Raw genomic sequence first — 26,858 nt, 5'->3', positions numbered from 1 at the left:
AACGACGTGAAATCCGTAGCAAATGTCAAAAACCAATTGATTATCAACATAAGAAATCAATAATTGAGGAAGATTTTTAAATTTATTTTCTATGCAAAAGGTTAGGTTTTTATACAGTTATTTTAATTTGGTTTTAACTCATCCATAGGATATGTTTTATTTTTATTATACCAAATAAAATAAGTGATACAAATTTTGGATTTCATGAATGTTTGGTTAATAATTATTTAAAGAATATATATTTCAATAATTATCATAATAATTAACTGATAATATATTATTTTAACTAAAAATAATAGTAACAAATATGTAATTAAAAACAAGCATGCATAAACAATGCACACATCACTAAAAATATAAGAATGGATGACCTCTAATAAACATATATACATATATTTATATTATACAATTATATTAAATATACTGCTTAAAAAATAAACAAAACTCCTTGCAACGCACGGATCCATTTCTAGTTGCTAATAAAAGGGAGAAAATAAAGACAAAGTTGTAGTAGTCTATATAACTAAGACTAGTAACTAGCATATTTGTCTAACATTGAATTGGTTCAGATGCATTACAATATCATTGTTATTACAGTATATATAATATAGGGATATGATTGGTATGTAAGATCAAATAAGATAATAACAGGGATAACTTTTATAATTGTTAGCAGAACAAACTTAATCAAATATTTTTTTGGTAAAATATTTATAAAACGTTGAGTTTGGTAATTGTAATTCAAAGTGGCTTAATTAGTGGTTTATACTTTAGACATCTTCGAGGACAAGTTCAAGTTATGATACAAAATAGAATCATATATTGTCTTCTGTTTTATTTCGTGAGATGAATCTTATATGGAAACGTACATCAATGATATGAAAAAACTAGGGTGGGCGTTCGGTTTGGTTTCGGTTCGGTTTTTTCGGTTTACGGTTTTTTTGGTTTTATGAAAATAGAACTATAAAGAAACCATATGTAATTCGGTTTTGTTATGGTTCGGTTTTTTCGGTTTATGGTTTTTTTGGTTTTATCTAAAACCATATGTATCACAGTTTGGTTCGGTTTCGGTTTGGTTCCGGTTTTTAACTGTTTTTTCATGCTTTTAAAAAATAAATAGTTGATACATAACTAAAAATAATCATAAAAATATATAGGTTAGGGAATAGAGACTTAGGTTAAGGTTTTGTAATTCGATAGATTAATAGGAGATCAATAATTAAAGCCCAATGAAGAAAAAGAATTATTGATATTATTATACAATATAAATTTATAAGGTTGAGAAACTAATTAGTAATTATATCCAATTATCCTAAATTCTTATAAAAAACAAAAAAATCATTCGGTTTTACGGTTTTTAACCAGACCAAACCTAAACCAAATGGTTAATTTAAATGAAAACCAAACGGACTTTTAGATTTAACCATAACCAAACCAAACCATTTATTTCGGTTTGGTTCGGTTCGGTTTTTCGGATTTCGGTTGTTTTGCCCACTCCTGGAAAAAAAGCACGTCTTTGTTTTTTTTTTGTAATGCATTTTTCTAAAGCTTTTTTTTAATTGGTTTACAACAATACATTAATAAGCAAGCATTTTTATTTTTTATTACAGACACAAGATAGACAAACAAGCTTTGTTTTGTTTTTTATTTTACAATAATAACATAAGCAAACATGTTTTATTCTTCACTCATTTTTTATTTGTTTATTTCTTCGTTCACTATTTCCGTTGTGGGAACTCTTCCAATGGTTGTCTATTAAGAACATCTTTAATGGAGGAACGGTGAATCGTTTCTGAGAAAATTAAAAATAGATATTTTTATTACACATTTTTTATTTTTATTCATTTTTTATGTATACCAATGATTCTCAAACAACTAACAAGCATCAGCATGAGCAATTTCCGATGGGGCTGTCCTAAGGGCATTTCCTAATGGAGATGCTAATAAAGAGAGTTGTTAATAAAAAATTAGTATAAAGATGAGAGAGAAAAGAAAAAGAAGAAAATCATTCTTTAAATTACAAAAGTAACGTTTTTCAGAAAAAATAGACAGCTTTTAATTTTTAATGTTTACTATTAATAAAAAAATAAAAATAGATATATATAATTATAATAATATATATATACATATACATATTTTTTTAAAACCTTACAGGTTTGCTGCTGTTGGAGTAGTCTAAGTAGCACATGCATTTGATGCGGTAAATTTTTAAAATACATATATACTGTTAATTAATCCGATAGGGCACAAACTATATACAGGACCAACCTAAGTTTTTTTTAGACCTTGTGCCAAAATTTTTTTTTACATAATTTAGAGGTCTTATCTGTATATTTTAGGATTTTTTTTTATCAAAATCTCAAACATTAAAGACCTTAAAATCTTATAATTTGTTTTCAAAAATAATGTGACCTGGTGCAAAAGCACCCTTCGCACCTCCCTATCGTCAAGTCTGACTCCAACGTTCAAGGCAAGTATATATGAAAGACGAAACGAAAAAAATATATATGAAAGAAAAAAAGAAGAAAAAGAGAGACGAACATGTGGTAGATAGAACAATGTTATCGTCAGCTCCAACGTTCAAGGCAAGTAACCAATCAGACCGTTCTGCTTAGCCTATCTCACTTTCGCCACCACGCTTTGAGTATCTTCGTTATACCCCATCCAAATCTTGTTGGCGGAACAAATACCCAACAACGTTGGGGTCATAAGACTAGAGGATTTTTGATGTCTCATCCTTTACGAACTTCATTATGTCATCATAGTTTATGTTGCTGCAGGAATTGACATCCACAACATACCGATCTAAACCAAAGATAAAACCGAATAATTTCATAATCTAATTAAACCGGGAAATCTCGGGTAAGGCATGTTAAATGGGCTTGTGGGCAAAAGGCCACCTGACCTCCCAAGCCGACCTCCCAAGGCGACCTCCCAAGCCGATCTCCCACCTTCAAACACACAAAAGGAAAATATATACGACAAGACCATAAAGGAAGATTTAGTCCTAGATGCAAGGAAGTTTTAGTTATTTTTTAATCTAGATATTTTATATATATAGGGAGATTTGTCCCCTGTGTGGATCCAAAAAATTAATACAAAAAAACCCGGTACAGATCCAAAAAAATAATCCCAAAGCAATTATCGGCACAAATCTCCCTTTAAGCATAAGTATAAGTTAATCAAATATTCAAATCTGTTCACGTCCACTGGCGACCTCCCTAACATCCATTTTGAGGCGATATGGCATGGACCACGACAGCTGCATACCAACTCTCTCCCAATCTTTAGGACAGGTCTCGAGTGCCTTGGCCAAACCGCAAGAGTTATGCATCTTGTTGACCGTCTCAATAATGCTTAGAGTCGGGGAACCTCCGATCTGATCTTAATAATTGAGGACTGGTGGAATATCTTCGACAATGACACCTTGAGGCACAAACCTTGATTCTATATCTTCATCGTTCACCAGTTCATCCTTAGAGAATTCATGCAGAGGCACAGAGGGATCAGAGACAGGGCCTTCGATTGGGAGGTCGGAAGGAGCTATAACGTTTCTATCGTCATCTCGATATGAATCATCATTTAGTTCGGATATCATAAATCTAATGGCCCATGAAGATTTAGCTTTGCCTCTCGACCTAATGGTTTGAGAAGATTTAGCTTTGTCTTCCGACCTCTGAGCTGCCAGTCTGGAGTTGCAAACTAGCTGCTCAGAAATGAGGAGTGAACTCGGGTATTTATAGAATGAAGCAGGCGGCCAACCTAAAAGTCATCATGACCTATGTGATGTTTTGGCTTCCGACCTAGATGCTGATCATTGACATGTCTCAACTTAGATTTGGGACTTCAACGGTACACGTTCTAGGAATCCGGTTTTCATAAAGTTTAGATCAAATAATCTTTCTTATAGTTTGGAAACTCGAATGAATATTCGAATCTACCGAACTGGGGGGACTAATTGTTGGTGCAGGAATTGACACCCACGACATGCCGACCTAAACCAAAGAAAAAACCGAATAATCTCGGAATCTGATTAAACCAGGGAATCTTGGACAAAACATGTTAAATGGGCTTGTGGGCAAAAGGCCACATACATCACTAAGCCGATCTCCCACCTTTAAACACGCAAAAGGAAAATATACAAGACAAGCCATAAAGGAAGATTTAGTCGTAATTTAAGTAAGTTTTACTTATCTTGTAATCTAGATATTTCATATAAATAGGGAGGTTTGTCTCCTATGTAAAGGATCCAAAAAATTAATACAAAAAAAATCCTAGTTCTTCAATTGTTCTTGAGAGAAAACCTACCTAGTTCCACAAGAGATCTCAATTTCTTTTCTAAAAAGCTTTGAATCGATTTGCTAGGAGATATTTTTAAGTGAATTTTTTTCTCCCTTAAACAAATTCATTGTGTGAATCCCTAATTCTACATTTTATAGAACCTTCTTCAGATACATACTCATGTTTGGCTACTCCGGCAGCATAGGCATGATAACCGGCATTTGTCTCTTTTTGGAGAGTTCAGGTCCAGCCAGTGTATGAAAATCCAAAGACTGCTTTATTCTGGGAAGTCTTGCCTCAGTCCACATTTCCAAACCAGAGTCGCTACTTGGACCTATATATATATCAACCAAATTATCAAATTCTATTCCAGTTAAGCCAAAAAGACTACTCATCTAAATATCATCCCTTCTTTAATTATCTGAATTGTAGGGAAATATATACAATAAGGCTTATATACCATCGTCGCTAGAAGAAACGTGCAGTCTGACAAGTAGTATGCTGTACTTAACTACCAGTAGACCACACATATGATCGGTATATTGCATTTCCAAGAAGGTGGTAATGAATTGTTCACTATTAAAAGATGCAGAGCGTAACAGATTAATTGAGATATTAGAATATTCCCATATTTGTTTGGCCTGTGGACAATAGAGGAGAATGTGACCTATGGATTCAGCTGCTTTGAAACATCTTGGACAAATGGGTTCCAAATTCATACCCCTTGAGTTTAATCAAGTAATAGAGGGTAAGGATTTTGAAAGTATGCGCCAAAGGAAATGCTTAATTTTTGGTAATTGATAACTATCTAATTTACACTTTTTTTAGGCATGTTTTTATCCATGTTTTGCATTGTATAGCCTTACCTTAGCATTTTTAGGTCCTTAACCTTAGGAATTTGCATTTAGGCTATTTAGGGTGTTACATTGTTGTATTTGTGCATTTTGGATGAAAACATGTGCTTTGGAGCCTAAAAAGAGCAAGAATGAGGTGAAACCTGTGCATACACCCGAAGTAGTGATCTTGCAAGAAGAACAGTCCGGACCTTAACCCCATCAAGAGGACCTGAGCGCAAGAGGAAAACCTCAAAGCCACACCCAAGGAGGCACCTGACCACTAGCTTCGTGTAGACCTTTGGGCAGAGCTGGGCGGGTAGGTCAAAGAGGTTTCCATATATAAACCCCCTTCTTATTTTCTCGCCCAGACACGCCGCACACACTCACGAACCAGAGAGCAAGAGCTTCTGAGGGAGAGAGAGCGATTTTTACACTTCCCAAGCTTTGTTAGGATTTGATTTTACTTCTTTTTGGATACCCTTTGATAGCAACTCTGTATCTTTACACTTTTTTCTCTTTTTCAATATTTCATTATTCGATGCAATTCTCATTTGTTTGTGTTTTTATGTCGTTTACCATGATATCTGAGTAGTGAACCAAAGTTCCTAGGGATGGTTTAGGTTAGTGAGTGTTCTTAATCGATTAGGATGTTTTAGATTGATTGTTCTTATTAAAAAAAATCCCTTCTAGATAAGTGTTCTTAATGCTAGTTTCAGACCGAGAGGTTGAGAGTAGATCTAGGGTGTTTTGCCATCGAGAGATGTTTGTTGAAAGGCCTGAATCAACTTATGTTAGAGATTTACTCACTTATCCTAAGAGATTAGATGAGTAAGGAGTTAATTGACATTGGTGAATCGGGTTTTAATGCCTGCTTAGTCATGTTTCTCCAACGAGAGTTGGGTAAGAAAGTGAGGTTGATTGTTTCTACCATGAGAGTGGATTAGCAAGGGTTAGATATTCACTGTCTAGGGGATAGATTGCTTGAGGCTTGTAAAATGTTCTAAGTTGATTAGGAATACTTAGGAACCGATTACCCCATCCTTAGGAGCTTTCGTAGTTTGATTGCTTACAGTTTTTACATCAACTCAACCCTTTACCCGAACCGGTACTCGATCAAGGCTTCGTGTACATCCTCAAGTAGTTCATCATTGTGTTCTTATTTTTCCTGTTATCCGACCACCTACTCGATTGCTTGCATCGTGTACTTAGGTTGAGTGATTCTTGTTTATTTCCTTTTTTGCTCACCTTAGGTTGTTAGATAAAACCTCTATTTTACTTGGCTTGACTTGCATTGTTCTGATCATATCTTATCTGCTAGCATAACAACCATTTGGATTAATAACCCTCTATACTACAACTGCATAGGGAATTGATACCATGGGTGAAAATCCTCTTAGCAGTAATATCTTAAGCTTTCAAATTTTTGTTTTCTTCTTCAGGGTTATGCATTGCTAGCCATTACCAAATGGCTCTTGGTAATATCTTGATTGAACTCTTGTTTTGATCAAATGGCTTATTATATCCGCACAAAGGATAAATAAGTACGGTGATAACAAATGACCTTGTTGTATTCCTCTTTCTGGGATGACCATTCTGTGTAGTGTACCATTTCTAAGAACATAGTAGCTTACAGAACGTACTCAACCCATTCTCCAATCTATCCATTTTTCAGTAAAACCAAATAGATGCATTGTTACCTCTAAAAATTTCATTCCACCCTATCATAAGCCTTTGCAACATCAGTTTTTATTGCCATATAATTTTTTGAAACTCATTTTCTGGCCTTTAGTGAATGCATCACCTCTTGTGCTATCATAAAATTATCAGTTACTAAATGTCCTAGTATAATACAGCCTGAGTATCTGATACTAAAGTCTTAGTATAATGCAGTCTGAGTATCATTACTTAGCGTCCTAGATATTTTTTACGTAGTTTACCATGCATATTAAGATAAAGAACATTACATAATGCTATTGGTCTAAAATCATATAGGGTGATTGGTGAATCTATTTTTGTATCATGCAATATAAGTATGGTTTATACCTGATTTCATGTAAGAGGTTTCAAAAAAATCTTTCATCTCTTGTATATTATTTGTTCCAAGAATGTCCAAGTAATGCTTGTAGAAACGAGATGTCAGTCTGTCCGGTCCTGGAGCTTTTTCATCACCAATCGAACATATTGCATCATATATTTCATCAGCACTGAAGTCTTTGGTGAGATCGTCATTAAATTCAGAAGTAACTATGGGAGTAAAATCACCAAAATCTATGGGAGACACCGAAGTTCTATTTGATTTGAAGGCTTTTGTGAAGTAGTCTTGAGCATGTCTTCCAATTTCTTGATCTCCTTGATGTGTATTATTCTCATCATCTTTAATAGAGGATATATGATTTCTAGAGTATCTTGTTTTTGTACTTACATGGAAAAAGGCAGTGTTACGGTCTCCACTGTGGAGCCATTGGTTTCTGCTCTTATTCTGCCAATAGTATTCCTCATTACGGTAAGCTTTGTTTAATTCTTGTTGGATCTAAGGAATCTTTCGTCTTTCATTCGTGTGTAGACTCTCCATTGCAATGTTCAAAGCTGACTGAAAATAATCTATTCTTTTAGAAGCATTTTGATTAGGACCATGTTTACTTTTTGACATTGCCTTAGGACAGTTTGTTTTTTGGTCGCAGATGGAATAATAAATTCCTTCTTTACCGGAATTCCATCTTGCTGCAACTACGTCATCAAAGTTATCAATCTGAGTTAGTCTTTTGTCGAATCAAAACGGTTTGTGTGGGCTATTTTGAGGCGGAGTAATATTTGTGAAAATTGGTTTATGCATGGTCTGAGCCATTGAATTCACTAAATTCAGCTTCTGCAATAGAAAACTTAACCATTACTCTATCTAGACAACTTTTGATAGTGTAATTTCTTCTTTCCCCTACCCATGAAAATCTATCTCCCTTGTGCTTCAAATCCATTAGATCACAAACTGATATCATGTTCTTAAAACTTCTAAAAGTCCATTTTTCTCTTGGAGGACCGCATTACTTATGATCTCATTAAGTAATTCTTGCTATCACTGATTTTGTTTCAGAAATTGACAAAGGTGTGGTGCTATGAAATGATCAGATTCAGCATTTGGTTTCTTATTTGAGTTCTAAACTGCAGCCTTAGATGACACCAACCCGTAGGCTTGACAGTTTGGTGGCGAGAACATTTTTATTTCATCAGATGATCTGATGATGTTAAAGATACTCCGGTTGACATTGCTCGTAACAGTAATATAACTCAACATAGTCTTTTAACAGAAATTTTTTGGCTTAAAAATTTCTACTTCCTAACAAAAGTTAGCAATTTTGAATGAAAAAAAATATATATATATATTCTCATAAATTTTCGTGGTAGGAATTGGTTCATCACTTCATCACATCAATAACGAAGAATATTCGACTTTAGAAGAGGAAAAACTATCCTCATCAACAAAGAAAAAGAGACCATACAAAAAGCCCAGTTCAAGACCACAAATTTTTTGGTCTGATTTATTTATCTGTGAGAAAAAAAATGCACTGTAGGAATAAGCTGATGCTTCATACCAGGCGAGCCTTCCTTATGCGGTACCTTCCTTCAAATAAGCAATGAGATCGGCACGATCTTGCGGCTTTTTCAGTCCAGGGAACACCATTTTTGTTCCCGGAATGTACTGTTAAATAACAAGCAAAGAAAACCCCAATCAAAAATGAGATTCAATCTCTTCATATCAGCTTAATGAGAAATATACAACCCACGTAGAGAAGAGAGGACTCGGGAATAAACTCAAACAACAATTGGTGGACAATCTTATGATTCAGACTATATATAGATATAACTAAAAAACCAATGTTGCTAATATCTCATCGAATAGAAAACAAATGGGGGCATATATACAGATGTTTTCATACACCAAAAAGCTTTATGGTGCACAATTTCGAAAGATGGAAGAAAAATTTCACAAATATAAAGACAGCAAACAAATTGAATTTGTGGATTAACTTAAACAATACTCTAGATGGTACAAGACTCTTGACTGATCTTGCAACAAAACAATCCCTAAAACTAAAAGAGACAAAAAAAAAAAATCAGCTTATGAACAATCAAGAACCTCAGACTCCTATTATGCACAAATATGTAAATTTTGCACAAACCAAAAAGAAGAAACACACTGGGGTTTCTGGATTAACTTTCACTATAAGCTTATGAACAATCAAGAACCAATAATATAGCCTTAATCTTATCTGAAATACATAAAAGATTAAAGAAGAGCTAAAATTACCTTCTTGGGATTCAACAAGTAATCGTAAAGAGTCTTCTCCTCCCAATTCACAGCCATGCTTTTGTTAGCAGCAGAGTATGAATACCCTGGTGTTGTTCCAGATTGCCTTCCGAACAATCCATTCAAATTAGGACCTGTATTCATACGAAAAACAAATCCCAAATCAATACACATACGAATCCAAATACGTCCAGATCAATACAAGAACACAAAGTTATTTGAATAAACTCCCTAATCGATGAGGTAGATCCAGATTCGTAACGATGAGAACAAAATCAAACGATGATGATGATACATAGAAATTATAGATCTAAGAGGACGGACCTTGTTTGTGACCGGCGCCTTTCTCGACGGTATGACACTGAGCGCACTTGGTTCTGAAGATCTTTTCACCGGCTTTGGGGTTTCCGGGAGGTGCTTCATTGAACGACGCCATTTTCAGAGAGAGAGAGAGACAAATGAAGAAAAAAAAATCTCAACGGTGGCTTTTGACGGTTTCTTTCTTCTGAGCTTTTTTTTTTTTTTTTTTTTTCAAAAGACTTTTTTGTTTATTTGGTTTGTTCGAGAAAAAGTGGAATTGTTAGAAAGGAAGGTTCGAGGAGGTAGAGAAGGAGAATAAAGAGGTGGCGTGAGAGAGACACAGGCCATATGTGTTTTATTGGACTACACGTGGCGTTTTTGTAGTGGTTTGATATTTTTTAGTCGGTTGACTATTTAATTCTTTTTTCTTTTCATTATTTTGGTAAGGACTTTGTTTTTTTGGAAGTGCAACTTTATATTATTTATAATTATTAAAAATAATAATGAATGAGTTGCAAAAAAAAAAATCAACTTTATATTTTAGACAAAATAAAATAAAAACTTTATATATAAAGTAGAGTATAATAATTTCTATTTTTTTTAAAACAAGTTTGAAGATGTTTTTTTTTTTTTTTCTAAATCAAATTTTTATAGCATAATTCTAAGACATAAAATGAAACCACTAAAAATAGGTATCTTACATGAACTATTTATTGCTTTCCTTCGACATGTTTGGATAACTACTTTTATGATCCCAATACTTTGGATCACTTTATTATCATGGTTTGAAAGTTGTTTTCATTTTCCAAAGAGATAATCAACTTTTATTGAAACTATGCCAACACTATTGGTTGTGGCAATAATTTTTTTGTCAATTCTAAAACCTCAGTTCTCAGGTATGAAGTAGTCATTGTACACGGGTGTTTTTATATCCAAAAACTTTTTGACATTATATATCTAAACATTCTCAAATTTTCAAAATTAAAATAAAATTATTTATAGAGTTGATCGACTTTTAAAAAATCATTGATTCAAAAATATTTTTTTCAAGTAACAATGATCAAAAATCAAAATTTTCTTATTGTGGAAGACAAAATACAATAATCCTTATTCAACTCTAAAATTGGATGCTTACCTTTTTATCTATATATTCACTTCGTTTGGATAACTTATTTAAATTTTCTTGTAAGTTCTATATCAATCTTCCAATCGGGAAATTTGGAGATTATATCATATTTCCAAAAGATATGGCACCTTTAAATTTTCTAGTAAGTTCTATATCAATCTTTTAATCGGGAAATTTTCAATGGGAAAACTTCAAATTCAACTTTAAAATCTATATTTTACATTTAAGTTCTCATATTGTTTATAATTAATTAAGATCATAAAATGTTTTACATAGGAACTATAAAACATATAAATAATAATAAAACATAATATTATAATCAATATTAATTAATAAATCATTATTAGAATATAAAATTACCTACAAAAAATAATAAACACACTAGTTAAGACACTAAATTATGAAAAATACTAGTAAACTTGTGCAACATATGTACTCTACAACATTATAATCTCTAGGAATGTTTCCATTTTCAATAAAGTAGTGATGATGTGAATCAAATTTATCACATCGTCTCATCGGATCAAAAAGCAAAACTCAAAACATATATTGTTGAAGGCAAAATAATACACATATTAAATTTTTAATTTCATCAAAATAATTTTTTTTTTGTTTATAGAAAATGCATCAACTGGAAAAATAGTTATGAGATAACTCAATTATATATGCAAAATCAAACAAAAAAGTATTGAATGGAATGAAGGATGAAAATAAATTTTTGTTAACAAATTTGGACATCATTGTCGACAATAAATACCGTTATTCGATTTGAACAAGTAAGAATCATACAAAAAAAACAAGAACAATTTTTAATTACACCAAATCAATATGAACATTTTCTGGTTACTTTTTGAGAATAATTTTACAAATTATTAGTATTTTTGTAATATATATGTAAGTTGTAACTTTAATTGTTTATGTTATATTATTTTCGTGTAAGTACTTTTTTTTTGTTAAAGATCTTTAAAGTACTATTTTTAAAGTATAGCTGCTATAGCATTTTGTTTTATATTAATATTTTATGTTATTGGTATTTATTTTATGTTGTGTGTAAAAATTCGGAAAAACTTATCAAACAGTCTATATCACGTTGGTCAAATCCAAAATAATCTACTTTTCTAGATAAACGAGACAACACTGCTAAGGTTTTGTTGTGCTTAAAGAGCGGTTTGATGGGAGTAGCATCATTTAGGGTTAGCGTCTTGGGGGTTTGCATTTCTCACCCTAATTTACTAATTTTGTCTAGAGCAGTCAAGTCAACATAATATCAACTATAGATTTTGAAAATAATTAAAACCAAATCAAACCAATTTGTTTACTCGATTTGTTTAGATTTATGGTATATTTACAACGTTTATGAGGTTGTTTAGTTAGGTGGGAGGCTGGACGGACCGACCACTCTACGTCCGTGTCAAAGCCGACAAAAGGGGTATATCTGTCATTTCGTCTCTGTTTCCAACCTGAGAGGATTCTCCAAAAACAAAAAAAAACATACGGCGGAGGAAAAAACCAAGGGAGTCTGACGGAGAGACCAAGGAAGAGGAGACGAATCACAAATCGCATTGCATTCGATTTCTCCGCCTCTTTTTAACTTCTTCATCAATCTCCTTCCTTTCTCTGTTTCCGATCAAATTGCGAATTCCGGCGTTTTTCCCAAATTTTTGAATCTGTTCGTAATGTCGTCGGTCTCTTGCTCCACGGCGAGCTCTAACGGCGGATGTAGATTCATATTTCAAGCCAAAACATCAATCCATTCTCCTAGTTTCATCAGAATCGGAACAAATTCTCAGGTTCCTTTAGTCCCATTCCTCCATCTCTCTGTGTCTATCAGTTTTAAAGTCTCAAACTTTAACTCTTTACTCTGTTTTTTTTTTTTTTTTTTTTTTGGCTATTTAAGAGTGACAGATTCTGTATGCATCGTTTCGGATTAGTAAATGGAACTCGGAAAGCGAGAGGAACATCTATACGTATGGCATTAGTTGATGAGAGACAATCAACTAGCAAAGATGTTGCTGAGCCTCCTCGGATCCTGGTATATGAATTTGTGATTAGTTTTATCTTGTTCTGTTACAAAAAAAGTTTGATACTTGATCATTGATTTAATCTTGTGTCATTGTTTTGTAGGCGTATGATCTTGTTCAAGGAGCACTTGTAAGTTATCTGAGAGCTTATCTGTTATATATTTTGTTTATTGGAGTGTCTAATCTTAGTGTTTAGAGCATGTTAGCTAGTAGAAGCTAACATGAGTTTGAGAGTTCGATGATATACACGCAGGTGAAATGGAGATGGAAGGAGGACAAGTCTGTTCCAGATACACCCACCGCTGTTCTCCTACACGGAATACTAGGGAGCGGGAAAAACTGGGGTCAGTATTGTGGGATTCATTGTGAAATGGTTTCAAGTTTGGCTGTACTTAATGCCTTCTCAGCTTTTTTAGTTTTGTTTCTTGTTTCTTCAAACTTTGCTGTTTAGTTGTATGGTGTGCATAAAATTTCTAGCTAACCAAACCTTAATTCCTGCTAGTCTAGGCACTTTCGCCCGAAGATTGGCTCATGAGTTCCCAACTTGGCAGGTATCTGTTTTCACCACCAAATGCACTGAACTGTACTGTGCACATACAAACTTATTGGCTTGCGAATAAATAATATGCTTCTCTTGGTTCAATCTTCACAGTTTCTCTTGGTAGATCTTCGTTGCCATGGGGATTCAGCATCTCTCAAGAAGAGAGGTCCACATTCTGTTGCTACAACTGCTTCTGATGTTCTAAAACTAGTAAGTTTCTTTCTCCGGCCACTTTTTATTCGAGTATTCAAGAGAACTTCTCTGTCATTCGTCTTTCTTTATTCTGTCATTCTTAAGGTTGGTCAGCTGAGGTTAACACCTCGGGTCCTTGTTGGTCATAGCTTTGGTGGGAAAGGTAACTTAACTATTTATGAAATTGCTTCATCCAGATTATTTACTCTGACGTGATAACACTGCTGATGAGTCTTTTCTATGATCATGTTAGTTGTTTTAAGCATGGTGGAGCAAGCTGCTAAGCCTCTTCCACGACCAGTCCGAGTAAGTGTTCTTTTTATGATGTCTATATCCCATGACCATCGGTAGGATTTATGTTAATCCCCCTAATTTGTATCCATTTTAGGCTTGGGTACTGGATGCTACTCCTGGAAAAGTTCGTGCAGGAGGAGATGGAGAAGATCATCCACGAGAACTTATATCATTTCTACGTACGTTGCCAAAAGTGGTAAGTATTGAGGGCTACGATCATTTGTCCTCTTTCATCATGGAAACATTTACAATATTCTGTTCTTTTTCATTGAAGATTGTAATGTCGTTCCCTTAAATTCTGTCAGAACCTTTGCGCAGATTGTTGTTCACAAGGAATTTATTGTGTCAATTTTCAAGTTCAGTTTTGTGATTTGAAAGAACTTTATTATGAAGAATAGTTTAGATTCATGTTCCGGCTGAGAGAACTATAAAATTCTATCAAGTAAACAGAACATGTGGGTACAAAATGATTCAAGGAAAAAATTATTGTCTTTCCTTTACCTTTTGAACCAGTTACAAAGTCTTAGAAGGCAGATGAAAATATTGCTTATTAACATCATCTGTGTTTGGTTTAAGGTATCGTCAAAGCGTGAGATTTTAAATGCTCTTCTCAAAGAAGGGTTTTCCAATGATGTTGCACAGGTATATAATAATTTTCTTAAACAGATTCTATCAGTTGTTAACTTTCAGACCATTGTTTGATTCCGCTTGATGTGTCTTGTGCAGTGGGTTGTTACCAATCTTAGACCTACTGGACCATCGTGCTCCAGCTTCTCGTGGACATTTGACCTGGATGGGATCTCCCAACTTTATCAGTCCTACGAAGACACAAATCTATGGTAATCTATTTCTGTCAACTCCCTGTGTTTAGTGGAGCAAACTTGTATGAGATCTTACCTAACTTCTTGGCAATGCTGCTTCTACAAAATAAAAGGAACTTTGTTGAAAATCTTCCAAGAGGAGTACATGTGAATTTTCTGAAAGCTGAAAGAAGCTTGCACCGTTGGGCCCTCAAAGACCTTCAACGAATCCACGCTGCTGAAGAGCTTGCCACTGAAGAAGGAGCCGGAGTAGAAATGCATGTCCTGGAAGATGCTGGTCACTGGGTAAATTAAGCTAACTATACCTCTGCTTTTACATTGCTTCATCTTTGTTTCCTCTTTTGTTATTCTATTACTACCGAACCCGTAAACTGGTACCCGGTTGTGCGCTTTTAGGTTCACACGGATAATCCAGATGGTCTCTTCAGGATCTTGTCATCTTCTTTCCAAGTTCTCAGAACCTAGAGGTGCGGAACAGTCTTGGTTCTGCTTTTTTTTTTTTGGTCTGTATAATACTTGTGAGGTTACGTCTAAATCACATTCGACAGATATCATATACATTAACCTTGTGTCCTGTAATGTTTTAATTGACATAAGTAAGAAGTACTATCATATCTGGCATTATTTTTGACTCTTATGTCCATTTTACATTGCTTTTTCTTCGTTTACTTAGTCGGAGAAAGTTCTAAAAGCTCAAGTTCACTCTACACCAAACCGACCGCAACTCTTGTTTCTCAATCCAGTTTTTATTACAACTCTTGGATGTTAAACTGCGCAAACCGAGGAGGACTCGCAGGATACCGAGGTGGGCTTGCAGGATACCGTGGTGGGCTTGCGGCATAGTGAGGTGGGCTTGCGGGAAACCGAGGTGGGCCTCCTTCAAGCATAAGTTTCATTTGTGAAGAGGATTCATCTACAGGCAAACCCGCCCCTACCCCAACAAGGGAGCTTCTACGTGAACCCTCAGTAGATAGTAACAACTTGAATGTCCATCTCAGCACATTTGGCGTGAAGACTCTATAGAGGAGAAACACGTCGTGCCAGTTTGGGAACTTTACGTATGGGTCTCCCCTACAAGCTCCTGCCACAATCATCTTTGCAAATTCCTCTAGCGGTCCACCGTTTGCAGGTACCTGCAGATCGTGTAAGTAAGTCTTTGGGTCTTTTAAGTTCATACAGTGAAATGTTTGGTTTAAAAACTTTTACTTCTCTTTCTTCCTTCCATTGCATCTCAGCACCTTCTTCTAGCATGAACTTTCCTCTAGTCATCTCACTCCCGATCCATCCGTGAGTTGCAATAGTTATTCCAACGTCTTCATTTAGCTCGAATCTTAGCGTCTCGTAGAAGTTGACTAGTGCTGCTTTTGCTGCCTATACAGTGATAAATTAACAATATGTCATCTCTTGCGAGATAGAAGTGAAAGTATACGTTTATATAGTATGGGTACTAACTGAATAAAGACTCATCCGTGGTAGAGGCAACCAGTTCTCAACCGATGCATTCACGACTATCCGGCCATTCGTCTGTTGAAGGTATGGCAAAGCTACATATGTCGGATAAACATTCCCCCAGAAGTTTATGTCCTGCTCAAGAATCTCAATCTTTGATATCTATACTATTGAAATGAGATCCATGCACAATACAAACCAAAAGAAGGTACACATACCATCAAATGCGGAAACACAGTCGTGTCACTCACTTCCTCAAAGTAAAAAGTGTGTCCAAGACTTGCTGTATTCACTAGGTGATCCACTAGTGTGTCGAATTCATCATCAGAGGCATATAACATTTTCGTTAAAACCAAATGTTTAGCTTGACCTACAAGTTAACCTATTCCTAGCAATTTATAAGGAAATGGCAAGTAGTGTACCGCGGCCGTAATAGTTGACGGCTTGGGTGATAAAACGGCGGCAATCATCTTCTTTGATAACATCAGCAGCGATGATAATGACGTGGTTGGCTCCAATTTGCTTGGCCTTATTGCTCACAACTCTTAGTCTCTGCTCTCTCCTAGCCACCAACACCAAATTTGCTCCTCTTTTGGCATATTCGTAAGCTATTTGCTGCATTAACGGATTAACCCATCTCATTAACAAGATCATCAGCATCCATGCAAACTCAAGAAAGTCATTATACTTTTTTTTTTCTCATTGCAATGAAAATTACATAAACTAATAAAACCAGATCTTGTTTTATTATGTGTGTTTGATAATTAGAAGAAGCATCTATAATTAATATTTGCATATTCATACGTTTTTTTTGCTGCGCTCCATCTCAATAAACAAGATCATAAGAATCCATGCAAAACTAATGAAACTCAAAATATTATGTTTCTTATCATTGCAACGGAAATTACATTAATTCATAATAGTTCTGTATATTTGTGATTTGAAACATTTGATAATTGGAAGAAGCATCCACTACAAAATTTTCTTATAAAAAATACCATTTATATTAAAATTTTATATTTAAGTAGAAATAATCATAAATGCAAAACGCAAAAGTACCTCTCCAATAGCGGATGAAGCTCCGGTGATGACTACGACTTTATCTTCCATGTTTTCAGTGGCGAAATAAGAGTTGTAAACCCGTTCAGAGAAGCTAATGAAAGACAGTAATGGCCATGCGAAGGCCATCACCACCATCGTCGCCGGAGGCGCCACAAGGTTCATCACCGAGTTCAATAGATCCACCATTTTTTTAATTTCTTTTTCCTTTTTGTTTTTTTTTTTCTTTTCTTTTAACTTCCTAAAACAAAGAGGTATTTAGGATCAGGCTATTGAAACGAAGTAGAAAGATAAAGAGGAAGCAATTTCCTTTTTGTTTATGAGAAAAGAGAGAAATTAAATTTGTGGGGCGGATTTTGACGTATAGTGATGGATGGTGAACAACATGGCTGCATGCAGATAGAGGTACAAAGCCACGTGCTTCTCCCTTTGACGTCTTTGAGTTTTATATATCGTCTAGACTTTTACATAAAGATAAAACTGTGAAGCTCCAGTTCCGATTTAATCCGGTTTGGATGTTTTGTATCCTGGTTCAGTAAGTTCGTGGAACGTGCACATCTCCATTTGGAATAAAGATTCTGATAATGGTTTTTGGTACGTATACCACATGCACAGCTCCATTTGAACGTCACTTTCATTTTAGTGGGTGGTTGGTTAATTACAAGACCAAGAAACCAATATCCAAAACCAAAGTGATTAACTAGAGGTTTGCTATGGTTCCCGGCCAATTCTAATTTGTCTTCAACTAAGCGATCTTGTGGATTGATGGGCTTCTACATACTTGTTTACCGAGTTGAAGTTTTAAAAAGAACAACTACCTTAATGTTAAAAGGAACATAAAATTTAGTTGATATCGATATCTTTATGCAATCTCTTATCATTATGCAACATGCATCTATTTAATTTCTAATATTCTAGTCTACGACGTCGTGGTCAATGCAGAGCTTTTCATATGCTAGCTAAAAATACTCTGTGGGAGACTTGAACTTTAACTAGAAGAGTCTTTGGGATAATGTTCTTCTTCTCTAGATAGATATGGAAAGATAGTACAAGTGGGACCCACGATCTACGACAGAGAACATCCTACGTGGGTCATTGTCGTAAACAACAACAACAACACAAACTACTTCATGTCTTCTTCTTTTTTTAACCGTTGGGATCAAATCTTCATCACTTCATGCAAATTTCGTTAGTCTGTTTCCTAACGAAAATACACAGATCCAAAAATAGAAAAAGAGATATATATATATATTGTGAGTTGTTGTCTTTGTCTAGAGAATCTAGGGCTTCTCCATATTTTCCGGTGACACAAAAACCAAATCCATCTCTCTCTTCATTCCTAAAAATTTCCAAATCAGAATTAACAAACACTCTGTTCGTTATTTCTCTCTCTCTCTCATTCTCTCTCCGTATTTTCCGTTATCGACGAACAGTTTGCTGCAAGAAACCAAATTAACAACGTTTTGTTCATCTTGCAGTGGAGATAACGGAAAAAAAAAATAAACCAAAACATCATCAATCTCTCTTGTTTCTTGATTCACAAGTCTTCTTTTCTGTGATTTTCTTTTCTGAATTTACATACTTTTAAGGTTTTGTATAAGATCCTTCTCATTCATTTGGGATCATATAAGAACAAAAGATCTCTGGTGGGTTGAAGAGACGTACAATTGCATAATTTAGGTTACTAAACATTTTGATCATCGATCATCTTCATTTTGATAAAACCTGAGGTTCCTGGGTTTTTGAGGCTTGGGGATCATTCAGGATATATTTGTTCTTGATGCGGATAGGTGAAGAATCAGCCTGAAGTATTATGGGATGCATTTGCTCTAAAGGAACTGCAGAAGAAGATGTTAATGACCAATATGAGAAACCCAAAGAGAATTGGAACAAAACGTCCTCAGTTCAGTTGACCGCACCTGTAACTTCCAATAAAGATGAGTTTTCACTTAAATCGGGGGACGAAAGCTCTGGTAGACGCAAAAATGAAGGGTTGGCGCATAAACCATCCGGTAGAGCCAGCGGATTGATTGTTCCTGTAGACGACAGTGATGGTAAAACTGTAATTGTTGAGAGACCTACGAGGTGTCACAGGAGATGTTCAACTGCAGATATTGGGAGAGGAGGAGGAGGAGGAGGAGGTTTCAATATGTTTCAACCGTTTAGTATCTCCACAGTTGTTCCACAGAGCCCTGAGGCAGAGCTCATTGCAGCTGGATGGCCTTCTTGGTTAACCTCTGTTGCAGGTGAAGCCATCAAGGGTTGGGTTCCACGAGGTGCAGAGTCTTTTGAGAAGCTTGACAAAGTTGGTTCCTTTTCTCTCTCTGTTTCTTGATTGATGACATATGTTTCTGTTGTGTTGGCTCCTTGGGCTGATCATTATGTGAACACTGTCTTTTGCAGATTGGACAAGGGACTTACAGCAGTGTGTACAGAGCCCGGGACCTTGAGACTGGTAAAATGGTAGCCATGAAGAAGGTCAGGTTCGTTAATATGGATCCGGAAAGCGTGAGATTCATGGCCAGAGAAATCCACATCTTGCGCAAACTTGACCATCCAAACGTTATGAAGCTTGAGTGTCTTGTGACCTCAAAACTTTCTGGTAGCTTGTACCTTGTGTTTGAGTACATGGAGCATGACCTCTCGGGACTCGCTCTTAGACCCGGTGTAAAATTCACTGAATCCCAAGTACGTTCAAGGATTTGATTATAACAAAAAGGTAACCAAAGAATCATGGAGACAAAACTTATTTCTTGTTACTTCTTGCAGATCAAATGTTACATGAAACAACTGCTTAGTGGGCTTGAACACTGCCACAGCCGTGGAATCCTCCACCGCGACATTAAAGGTTCAAATCTCTTGGTAAACAATGATGGAGTTCTCAAGATTGGAGATTTAGGTCTGGCGAACTTCTATCATCCAGAACAAGATCAACCCTTAACGAGCCGTGTAGTAACCTTGTGGTACAGGGCCCCTGAGCTTCTACTGGGAGCTACAGAATATGGACCCGGGATAGATCTGTGGAGTGTTGGTTGCATTCTTACAGAACTGTTTTTAGGGAAACCTATCATGCCGGGAAGAACAGAGGTAAAATACCTCTGTACATTCATCATACAATCAGTTCTTTGAATCCATGACCATTCAGCATACTTTATTGATTCAAGCAATATATCTTTGACAATGTCTCTTAGGTGGAGCAAATGCATAAGATCTTCAAGTTGTGTGGTTCACCATGCAATGATTACTGGCAAAAGACAAAGCTACCACTTGCCACAAGTTTCAAGCCACAACAACCTTATAAGCGTGTCCTTCTAGAGACTTTCAAGAATTTACAACCTTCAGCTTTAGCCCTTGTTGACAAGCTTCTATCCTTGGAACCAGAGATGCGAGGCACATCTTCTTCGACACTAAGTAGCAAGGTAGCTTTGTATTTCCTTTATCTAGCAGTTCTTCATTTGCCTCCTCAATGCAATCTCAATTCTTTCTACGTTTTTTTTCTCTAGTTCTTCACAACGGAACCACTCCCTTGTGATGTATCAAGTTTGCCCAAGTATCCTCCAAGCAAGGAACTTGATGAAAAGGTCCGTGATGAAGAAGCAAGAAGGTGTGTGAGAAAGGATCCTTATATAAGTATTCTTGCACTATATAACCACAAAATGATTCATGTGAATTCCTAAACATGCTCTCTATATAAATTCAGGAAAAAGGCTGAAACTGTGAAGGGTCGTGGACCTGAATCTGTGAGACGGGGTTCTAGAGACTTCAAGAGTACCGCTACAACACCGGAGTTTGTTGCTTCAGGTCAGGCAAAAGATACAATCACCAACCGGAGGTACAATCCTCAGGAAGACAGTAGAACCGGCTTGAGGGGAGAGATGGGAAGAGGCGACAGAGACAAAGGCTTTTCTCATACCAATTCAATGATTCATCCAAACATAGCAGCAACATGGAGTAAAAATGATAGCTCTAGGCACAACGTTGTTGAGCTGAAGGCTACCCGATCTAGCAACGTCCCCATTGCTGGGAGATACTTGTCTCCTTCACATAAAGAGGATGTATCCTTAGAACCCACAACGGTAACAAATTACTTGGAACAGGATAGTTTCAACATATTGGTTATAGTTTTCATTTTTAGATTAAGATGTTTTCTCCTGTGGTTTCAGACATACGTACGCAAGAAGAACAGAATGCACTGTTCAGGTCCACTGATGCCTCCAGGTGGAAACATTGAGGACATTCTGAAAGACCATGAGAGGCAAATCCAAGAAGCTGTAAGGAAATCACGACTTGAGAAATCAGCAACAAAGAAAAATAACAACAGAACAGGTGCAAAGTAGAAGAAGACATGGATGCAACTTTGCTAACACCAAAACAAGAAAAATAGCATTACCTGAACTGGAAGAACGAAGATCGACCATGATAATCATCGGCTCTGCTATTCGATTCAGCGCTGCAATAGAAAATACTCTTACAGATATATAAGCAAGGAAATGCCACAGCTATGCTTATGGTAGTATGATCTGTTACTATATGTAGTGTGGTCTTTGTACATGACTAGTCCTGTTTTCTCTGTCTCACACACATTACTTGTGGTTTGTGGATGCAAACAAGTGTGCATATTTAGCTATCGTGTTTAGTTGTGCAAGTTTATATGTAGATAGAAGCTTTTGTCCAGTCTTTAACTTCAAAATGCAAAGAGATGGTGCATCATTGTCATAATACAAACAAGCCAACTAAGTAAAGCTATATAGTATACATTTGACCTAACAATGACTCACCTACATGTAACTAACATCTAGATAAGTATATACTGAAGCTTCATCAAAATTCAAAACTGTTCCACCATAGCTTTAAACAATTGACCTATAAAAATCAGATTCTCATCATGACTCACATTATTGATGTGAAACAAACCAATGTGCTCTGTGACGACTGTGTGAGAGAGAAGATGAAAGTGGTATTTGCTTGTTTGCCCTTTAAGTTCAAGGCACTTTTATAATATCTGAGGGTAGATATGTAAATTTCAGAACCAAGGTTAACATTTTCCCCAGGAGTCATCGTCGTCGTCGTCGTCGACAGTGTTGTTGTTACCAATCAAAACTAAGCGCCAAACAACTTTTGTGTCTCTGTGAATCGATCGTTCTCCTTTCTTCACTATCGAATTAGGTTTTCTGCGTAATCCAATGCTAACATCGGTGGCTAACAGCACTCTCTGTTTTCCATCATCCACGTTTCTTTCTCATCGACCTCAACGATTCTCGAAGAGAATTTCAAGAAACGGGAAATGGGTTTGTCAAAGGAGAAGACTTTATGTGAAATCAGAGGCGAAAACGGATGAAGCATCGACTACGAGCAGCAAGTCATCGAGCTTCTTGTCTTTTCTCTGTCCATTGCTTAAAGTTTTCTCTGTGAGTCATTCTCTCTTGTGTGAGTCTTGGCACTTTCTGCTGTTATGTTGTCATCTCAAGTGTGTTTGTTTTCTAGGTTGTTGTGTGTTAGTGTTAGTGTCATGTCTCGAAATTGCTTACTGGGAGTGATAGGTTCAATCTCATATTTCTCAGCTCTTGTTTCTAGGGAGGTGATCCTTCTCAACAGCGGAATCATGTTCTGGAGGTTAGTCATGTTTCTAATTTATGGACTTTTTTAGTCATAGAATTATGTTCATGTTTTGCAACATTTCTGTTTCTACGAGGCTCTCTGCAGCCAAATGTATGTCAATTAGGTAACTTGGAGAAAACCATTGAATTAGATCTGACATTTGAGCCTGATTAAGTTTGGTGTTGTGGCAGTGTTTAGGTTTCAGTTTACTGGTACGATTAATCCTTTTTAGATCTAGAACTATAAACCATTTCATGGTCCCTTTGACTTTAGCAGAAGGGTTTGTGAGGGAGGATGTAGGTTTCTGAAATTTCTTACAGAGGGGTAAGAGAGTCCTGTTTTTTCTGGTTTGTTACAAAAAAATAAGGACTTTGTTTCGCTGAGATTTTTAGCATTGATTATGTCACGACAAAGCTCTGCATATTTTGTCTTCTTTCCTTATGGTTGGCATGTATACAGGTTGCAACTTCTTCATTAGCATCTGTTGCAAGACTTCCATGGGGATCTCGAGTATCATCTGGGGGCATAGATAACCAAGATGTTGTTTCTTTTAATCCTCCTTTGCGTTTGCAGCTTTTTGAATTTGGTATGTTCTTGTTGATGTCAATATAACAAAGTGCATTAATGGAAAATTTAAATTTTACATTTTTGAGATATTTTTTTGGGTAATAGAGGCATGTCCCTTTTGTCGGAGGGTGCGGGAAGCCATGACTGAGCTAGACCTCTCTGTAGAAGTAAGAACTAAAACCAAAGATGGCTCATTAAGCAATAACCCAAAGTTTATCCTGATTATATTTTGTTGGTTCAGGTTTATCCTTGTCCTAAAGGATCTGTGAGACACAGAGAACTGGTTAGAAGATCTGGCGGAAAAGAGATGTATTTTTACGTTCTTGTTCTGCTTATTTGTTTTTGTTTTCCCTTCTAATGGTCTGTCGTTAAAACTCTGTGAATGAAATTTTGCAGGTTTCCATTCCTGGTCGACCCGAATACTGAAACTTTAATGTATGAAAGTGGTAAGTCGTAAGTTCCAACATTAGTAGCCTATTTTTGTGTTCTTTAGATATCTTTACATTGGTTCTCATCTCTTTACTAATTTAGGTGACATCGTGAAGTACCTATTTAAACAATATGGAAATGGAAGAGACCCTTCCACAGGACTTCTGGAAAGGTGAGCATCTTCAAAATCTGCAATACTTGGGGTCAAACTATCTGGGTTTTGTTCTGTAGTCTCTAGCTCCTATCTTAGACGAAATTGGAGTATTCATGTAGACTAGTTTCTCTTTCCTGTAACTATAAGTTTTAATAGTATCGCTGAGTTCTTTAGAATTTTCCAGCACCTTGTTCACTGGATGGATGCCAACACTTCTCCGGGCAGGTAGAGGAATGTCATTGTGGGAAAAGGCTTCAACAGATCTGCCACCTAAAATGCTCGAGCTCTTCTCTTACGAGAACAACCCGGTACTATGCTTTTGCCTTTTCCTTTCTTGTATGCAAGACTCTTCTCATGATTGGTCGTTAGATCCGCACATTGCTCTACTAGATTTTCGCCAATATTTCCTATTAATACGATAGGCACCAGAATTGTATAAATCAGTAAGGTGGGAAACAGATGAAGGGTCTTTGACCAGTTAGTTGTTTGAGATCCTTTTGGCTTTGGGAAAGTTAATAGGTCTCTACTACAAATCTCCTAGATACTAAGGGTTCTAGAATGTAGTCCTTGATTCAAATATAATATATAGGATTTCTTCATAATTTAGAGCTTAAATCCTATCTATGATGTAGAAACCTTCTCATCAAGAATTGTAAGTCTATGCAGTATATTATTATGGTGTAATAATTCAGTTTTAGTGCTCATATCATCTTTCATATGCTGGAGAAAACGTTGGTGACCAAGGGTTTTGATTCCTCATTTTTTTTCCCCTCCAAGTATTCACGGTTGGTGCGTGAAGCACTGTGTGAGCTGGAGCTCCCCTACGTATTACACAACATTGGAGAAGGGTCCACACGGATGAAAGCACTTGTAAATGCTTCAGGATCAAATAAGGTCTTTTTTTTTTTTACGTCTCTCTGTCTATACAAGAATCTACTTACACTCTTACCAATAACTTATAAGAAACGGCTGTAACTGTTGTTGCTTGATACAATTTACAGGTTCCATTCTTGGTTGATCCAAACACTGGTGTCCAATTAGGTGATTACCAAAAGATTCTGGCTTACCTCTTCAAGACTTATTCTTCAGCATAAGTGCTTAGTTTGACCCCAAGTATACACCATTATTCACAAGGTATAAGCTTTTGACTCCACATGTTTTAACAAATACTGAGAAAACTATTTTACATGAAAGTACATCAATTACTCCGAACTTTTGAATATTTAATGATCAGTAGGTGGTATCTCAAAGTGAATCAAATTAGTGGCATGTTCGTGGATCTTTAGATAGAAGTTTTGTAAATTAGACTTTAACTTGATTACATATGACAATGCAGGATCAGGATGCATAGTTTGCAGGATCAGGATGCATAGTTTTACACAAAGAGGCCCTTTTCTTATTTTAAGTAACTTGAAAACTTTTGATGTATATATAATTAGACTAAACACCTGTATTGTCTTGTGTTTTGGCATCCAATTCTTGTTTTTCAAGCATCAGTTTGATAACACAATCTTTCACATTTTTCACCATCGTCAACACATCTCTCTCTCTCTCTCTCTAGCTCTCCATACTTTGAAACCGATTATCACCGAGAGAGATGAGGAATAAAACCCAATCTTTCATCAGCTCAAAGCTCATATTCATTTCTTGCTCAATCTTGGTCTTGTTCATTCTCTTCTTAAAAAGAGAAAGCATCTCTTCCTCTTCAAACTCGAACACACGAGAGGAATATCACCAGAAACCTTAATGCCCATCAACCAAACAACAATGCACCAAACTGCCCATTTCTCTATCGGATGCGTTGGTTCATTACGTCACCACGGAGATCACACCACAACAAACGTTTGATGAAATCTCAGTCTCAAAGAGAGTCTTGGACAAGAAGTCTCCTTGTAACTTCCTTGTCTTTGGCTTAGGACACGACAGCTTGATGTGGGCATCTCTTAATCATGGTGGACGCACTTGTAAGCTTCTGATCATGACAACATAATTTTAAAGTTTTAGTCAAATCTCTGGTTTCTTTATAAAGTTACTTCTTACATTGCTAGTGGTCCTCGAGGAAGACAAAGCTTGGATCGAGAGAGTGACTAAGAAATTCCCAAACTTGGAATCATACCACGTCGAATACAACACGAAAGTGAAAGATTCGAACAAGCTTATGGAGCTAGAGAGAACAGAGGGTTGCAAAGCCGTGTCTGATCCGCGAGATTCGAAATGTGCTCTGTCGCTGAAGGGGTTTCCAGCTGACGTGTATGAGACGCAATGGGATGTGATAATGGTCGATGCTCCCACGGGGTACCACGAGGAAGCTCCGCGGAGGATGAGCGCTATTTACACGGCGGGTTTGTTGGCTCGTAACCGTTATGACAGCGACGAGACTGATGTTTTCGTTCACGATGTTAACCGGCCGGTGGAGGACGAGTTCTCTGTGGCCTTCTTGTGTCGAGGGTACATGAAGGAGCAGCAAGGGAGGCTTAGGCATTTTACCATCCCTAGCCATCGGTACACCGTTTTGTCCGGTGGATATCAGTCGCCGCTTTTGATATTGTCCGATGAGAGAAAAGTGAAAAGAACATTAACAAGAAATGAGAGAATTTGAGGATATGAAATGAGCTATGAGATGAAAGAAAATAAGAGTGGTGAAAGATTGTTTCTTTTGTTATTCAATCCTTGAAGATATTACATTGCAAGTGGTTCACTTATATAGTTACATAAGATTAAACCTAGATTCTAGAGAGTTCTTTGATCAACCAGCTGTGAGAGATTACGTGGCTTCATCTTCATCAACTGGTCCCAACATCTTGAATTGATTATGTAGAGTCACTGTCGTACTTTGTACGGACTCCTTTGCTAACGCCTTATTGTCTGTTGCAGGTGGCCGCTGCAG

At 36.3% G+C, this 26,858-nt stretch overlaps 5 protein-coding genes and 1 pseudogene across 8 annotated transcripts; 4 read left to right on the top strand and 2 right to left on the bottom strand.

Annotated features, from left to right (window-relative positions):
- Positions 1 to 8,465: 8,465 nt before the first annotated feature.
- On the bottom strand, positions 8,466 to 10,070 carry LOC104736998 (cytochrome c-2). The gene is made up of 3 exons (XM_010457097.2): positions 9,745 to 10,070; positions 9,421 to 9,554; positions 8,466 to 8,811 (listed from the first exon to the last, which is right to left on the bottom strand). Exons 1-3 carry the CDS (start codon positions 9,854 to 9,856, stop codon positions 8,719 to 8,721), a joined length of 339 nt encoding a protein of 112 aa, XP_010455399.1. The 5' UTR covers positions 9,857 to 10,070; the 3' UTR covers positions 8,466 to 8,718.
- A 1,888-nt stretch (positions 10,071 to 11,958) lies between these two features.
- Positions 11,959 to 15,930, top strand: LOC104736996 (uncharacterized). 2 transcript variants are annotated; one of them, XM_010457095.3, is made up of 14 exons: positions 11,959 to 12,636; positions 12,744 to 12,878; positions 12,971 to 12,997; positions 13,121 to 13,211; positions 13,375 to 13,418; positions 13,520 to 13,618; positions 13,706 to 13,763; positions 13,854 to 13,906; positions 13,989 to 14,090; positions 14,471 to 14,536; positions 14,621 to 14,733; positions 14,829 to 15,000; positions 15,112 to 15,182; positions 15,389 to 15,930. In XM_010457095.3, exons 1-13 carry the CDS (start codon positions 12,523 to 12,525, stop codon positions 15,178 to 15,180), a joined length of 1,143 nt encoding a protein of 380 aa, XP_010455397.1. In that variant the 5' UTR covers positions 11,959 to 12,522; the 3' UTR covers positions 15,181 to 15,182; positions 15,389 to 15,930. The 2 variants fall into 2 exon arrangements, with proteins under 2 accessions (XP_010455397.1, XP_087337358.1); XM_087481232.1 differs by having other exon boundaries at positions 12,168 to 12,636; positions 13,370 to 13,418.
- LOC104736997 (11-beta-hydroxysteroid dehydrogenase-like 5) lies at positions 15,311 to 17,693 on the bottom strand. Its single transcript, XM_010457096.2, has 6 exons — positions 17,224 to 17,693; positions 16,587 to 16,779; positions 16,383 to 16,468; positions 16,168 to 16,299; positions 15,922 to 16,086; positions 15,311 to 15,848 (listed from the first exon to the last, which is right to left on the bottom strand). Exons 1-6 carry the CDS (start codon positions 17,410 to 17,412, stop codon positions 15,465 to 15,467), a joined length of 1,149 nt encoding a protein of 382 aa, XP_010455398.1. The 5' UTR covers positions 17,413 to 17,693; the 3' UTR covers positions 15,311 to 15,464.
- Positions 17,694 to 18,378: 685 nt separating this feature from the next.
- On the top strand, positions 18,379 to 21,990 carry LOC104736995 (putative serine/threonine-protein kinase At1g09600). The gene is made up of 7 exons (XM_010457092.3): positions 18,379 to 19,528; positions 19,627 to 19,911; positions 19,993 to 20,310; positions 20,415 to 20,642; positions 20,727 to 20,827; positions 20,924 to 21,299; positions 21,387 to 21,990. Exons 1-7 carry the CDS (start codon positions 19,037 to 19,039, stop codon positions 21,558 to 21,560), a joined length of 1,974 nt encoding a protein of 657 aa, XP_010455394.1. The 5' UTR covers positions 18,379 to 19,036; the 3' UTR covers positions 21,561 to 21,990.
- Positions 21,991 to 22,120: 130 nt separating this feature from the next.
- LOC104736994 (uncharacterized) lies at positions 22,121 to 25,492 on the top strand. 3 transcript variants are annotated; one of them, XM_010457089.3, is made up of 11 exons: positions 22,121 to 22,631; positions 22,798 to 22,836; positions 23,281 to 23,407; positions 23,494 to 23,555; positions 23,630 to 23,697; positions 23,785 to 23,834; positions 23,920 to 23,989; positions 24,156 to 24,279; positions 24,749 to 24,865; positions 24,973 to 25,105; positions 25,308 to 25,492. In XM_010457089.3, the coding sequence occupies exons 1-10, from the start codon at positions 22,407 to 22,409 to the stop codon at positions 25,063 to 25,065; spliced, it is 975 nt and encodes a 324-aa protein (XP_010455391.2). In that variant the 5' UTR covers positions 22,121 to 22,406; the 3' UTR covers positions 25,066 to 25,105; positions 25,308 to 25,492. The 3 variants fall into 3 exon arrangements, with proteins under 3 accessions (XP_010455391.2, XP_087337769.1, XP_010455392.2); XM_087481643.1 differs by having other exon boundaries at positions 22,230 to 22,631; positions 22,785 to 22,836; XM_010457090.3 differs by lacking the exon at positions 22,798 to 22,836 and having other exon boundaries at positions 22,264 to 22,631.
- LOC104736992 (glucuronoxylan 4-O-methyltransferase 2-like) lies at positions 25,492 to 26,544 on the top strand (annotated as a pseudogene).
- The last annotated feature ends 314 nt before the right edge of the window (positions 26,545 to 26,858 follow it).

Source organism: Camelina sativa, chromosome 13 (assembly GCF_030686135.1).
Source record: "Camelina sativa cultivar CO46 ecotype springtype chromosome 13, ASM3068613v1".
Classification (NCBI taxonomy): Eukaryota; Viridiplantae; Streptophyta; class Magnoliopsida; order Brassicales; family Brassicaceae; genus Camelina; species Camelina sativa.
Note: the sequence above shows the minus strand (reverse complement) of the source record. Positions and strands in the feature narration are given on the sequence as shown.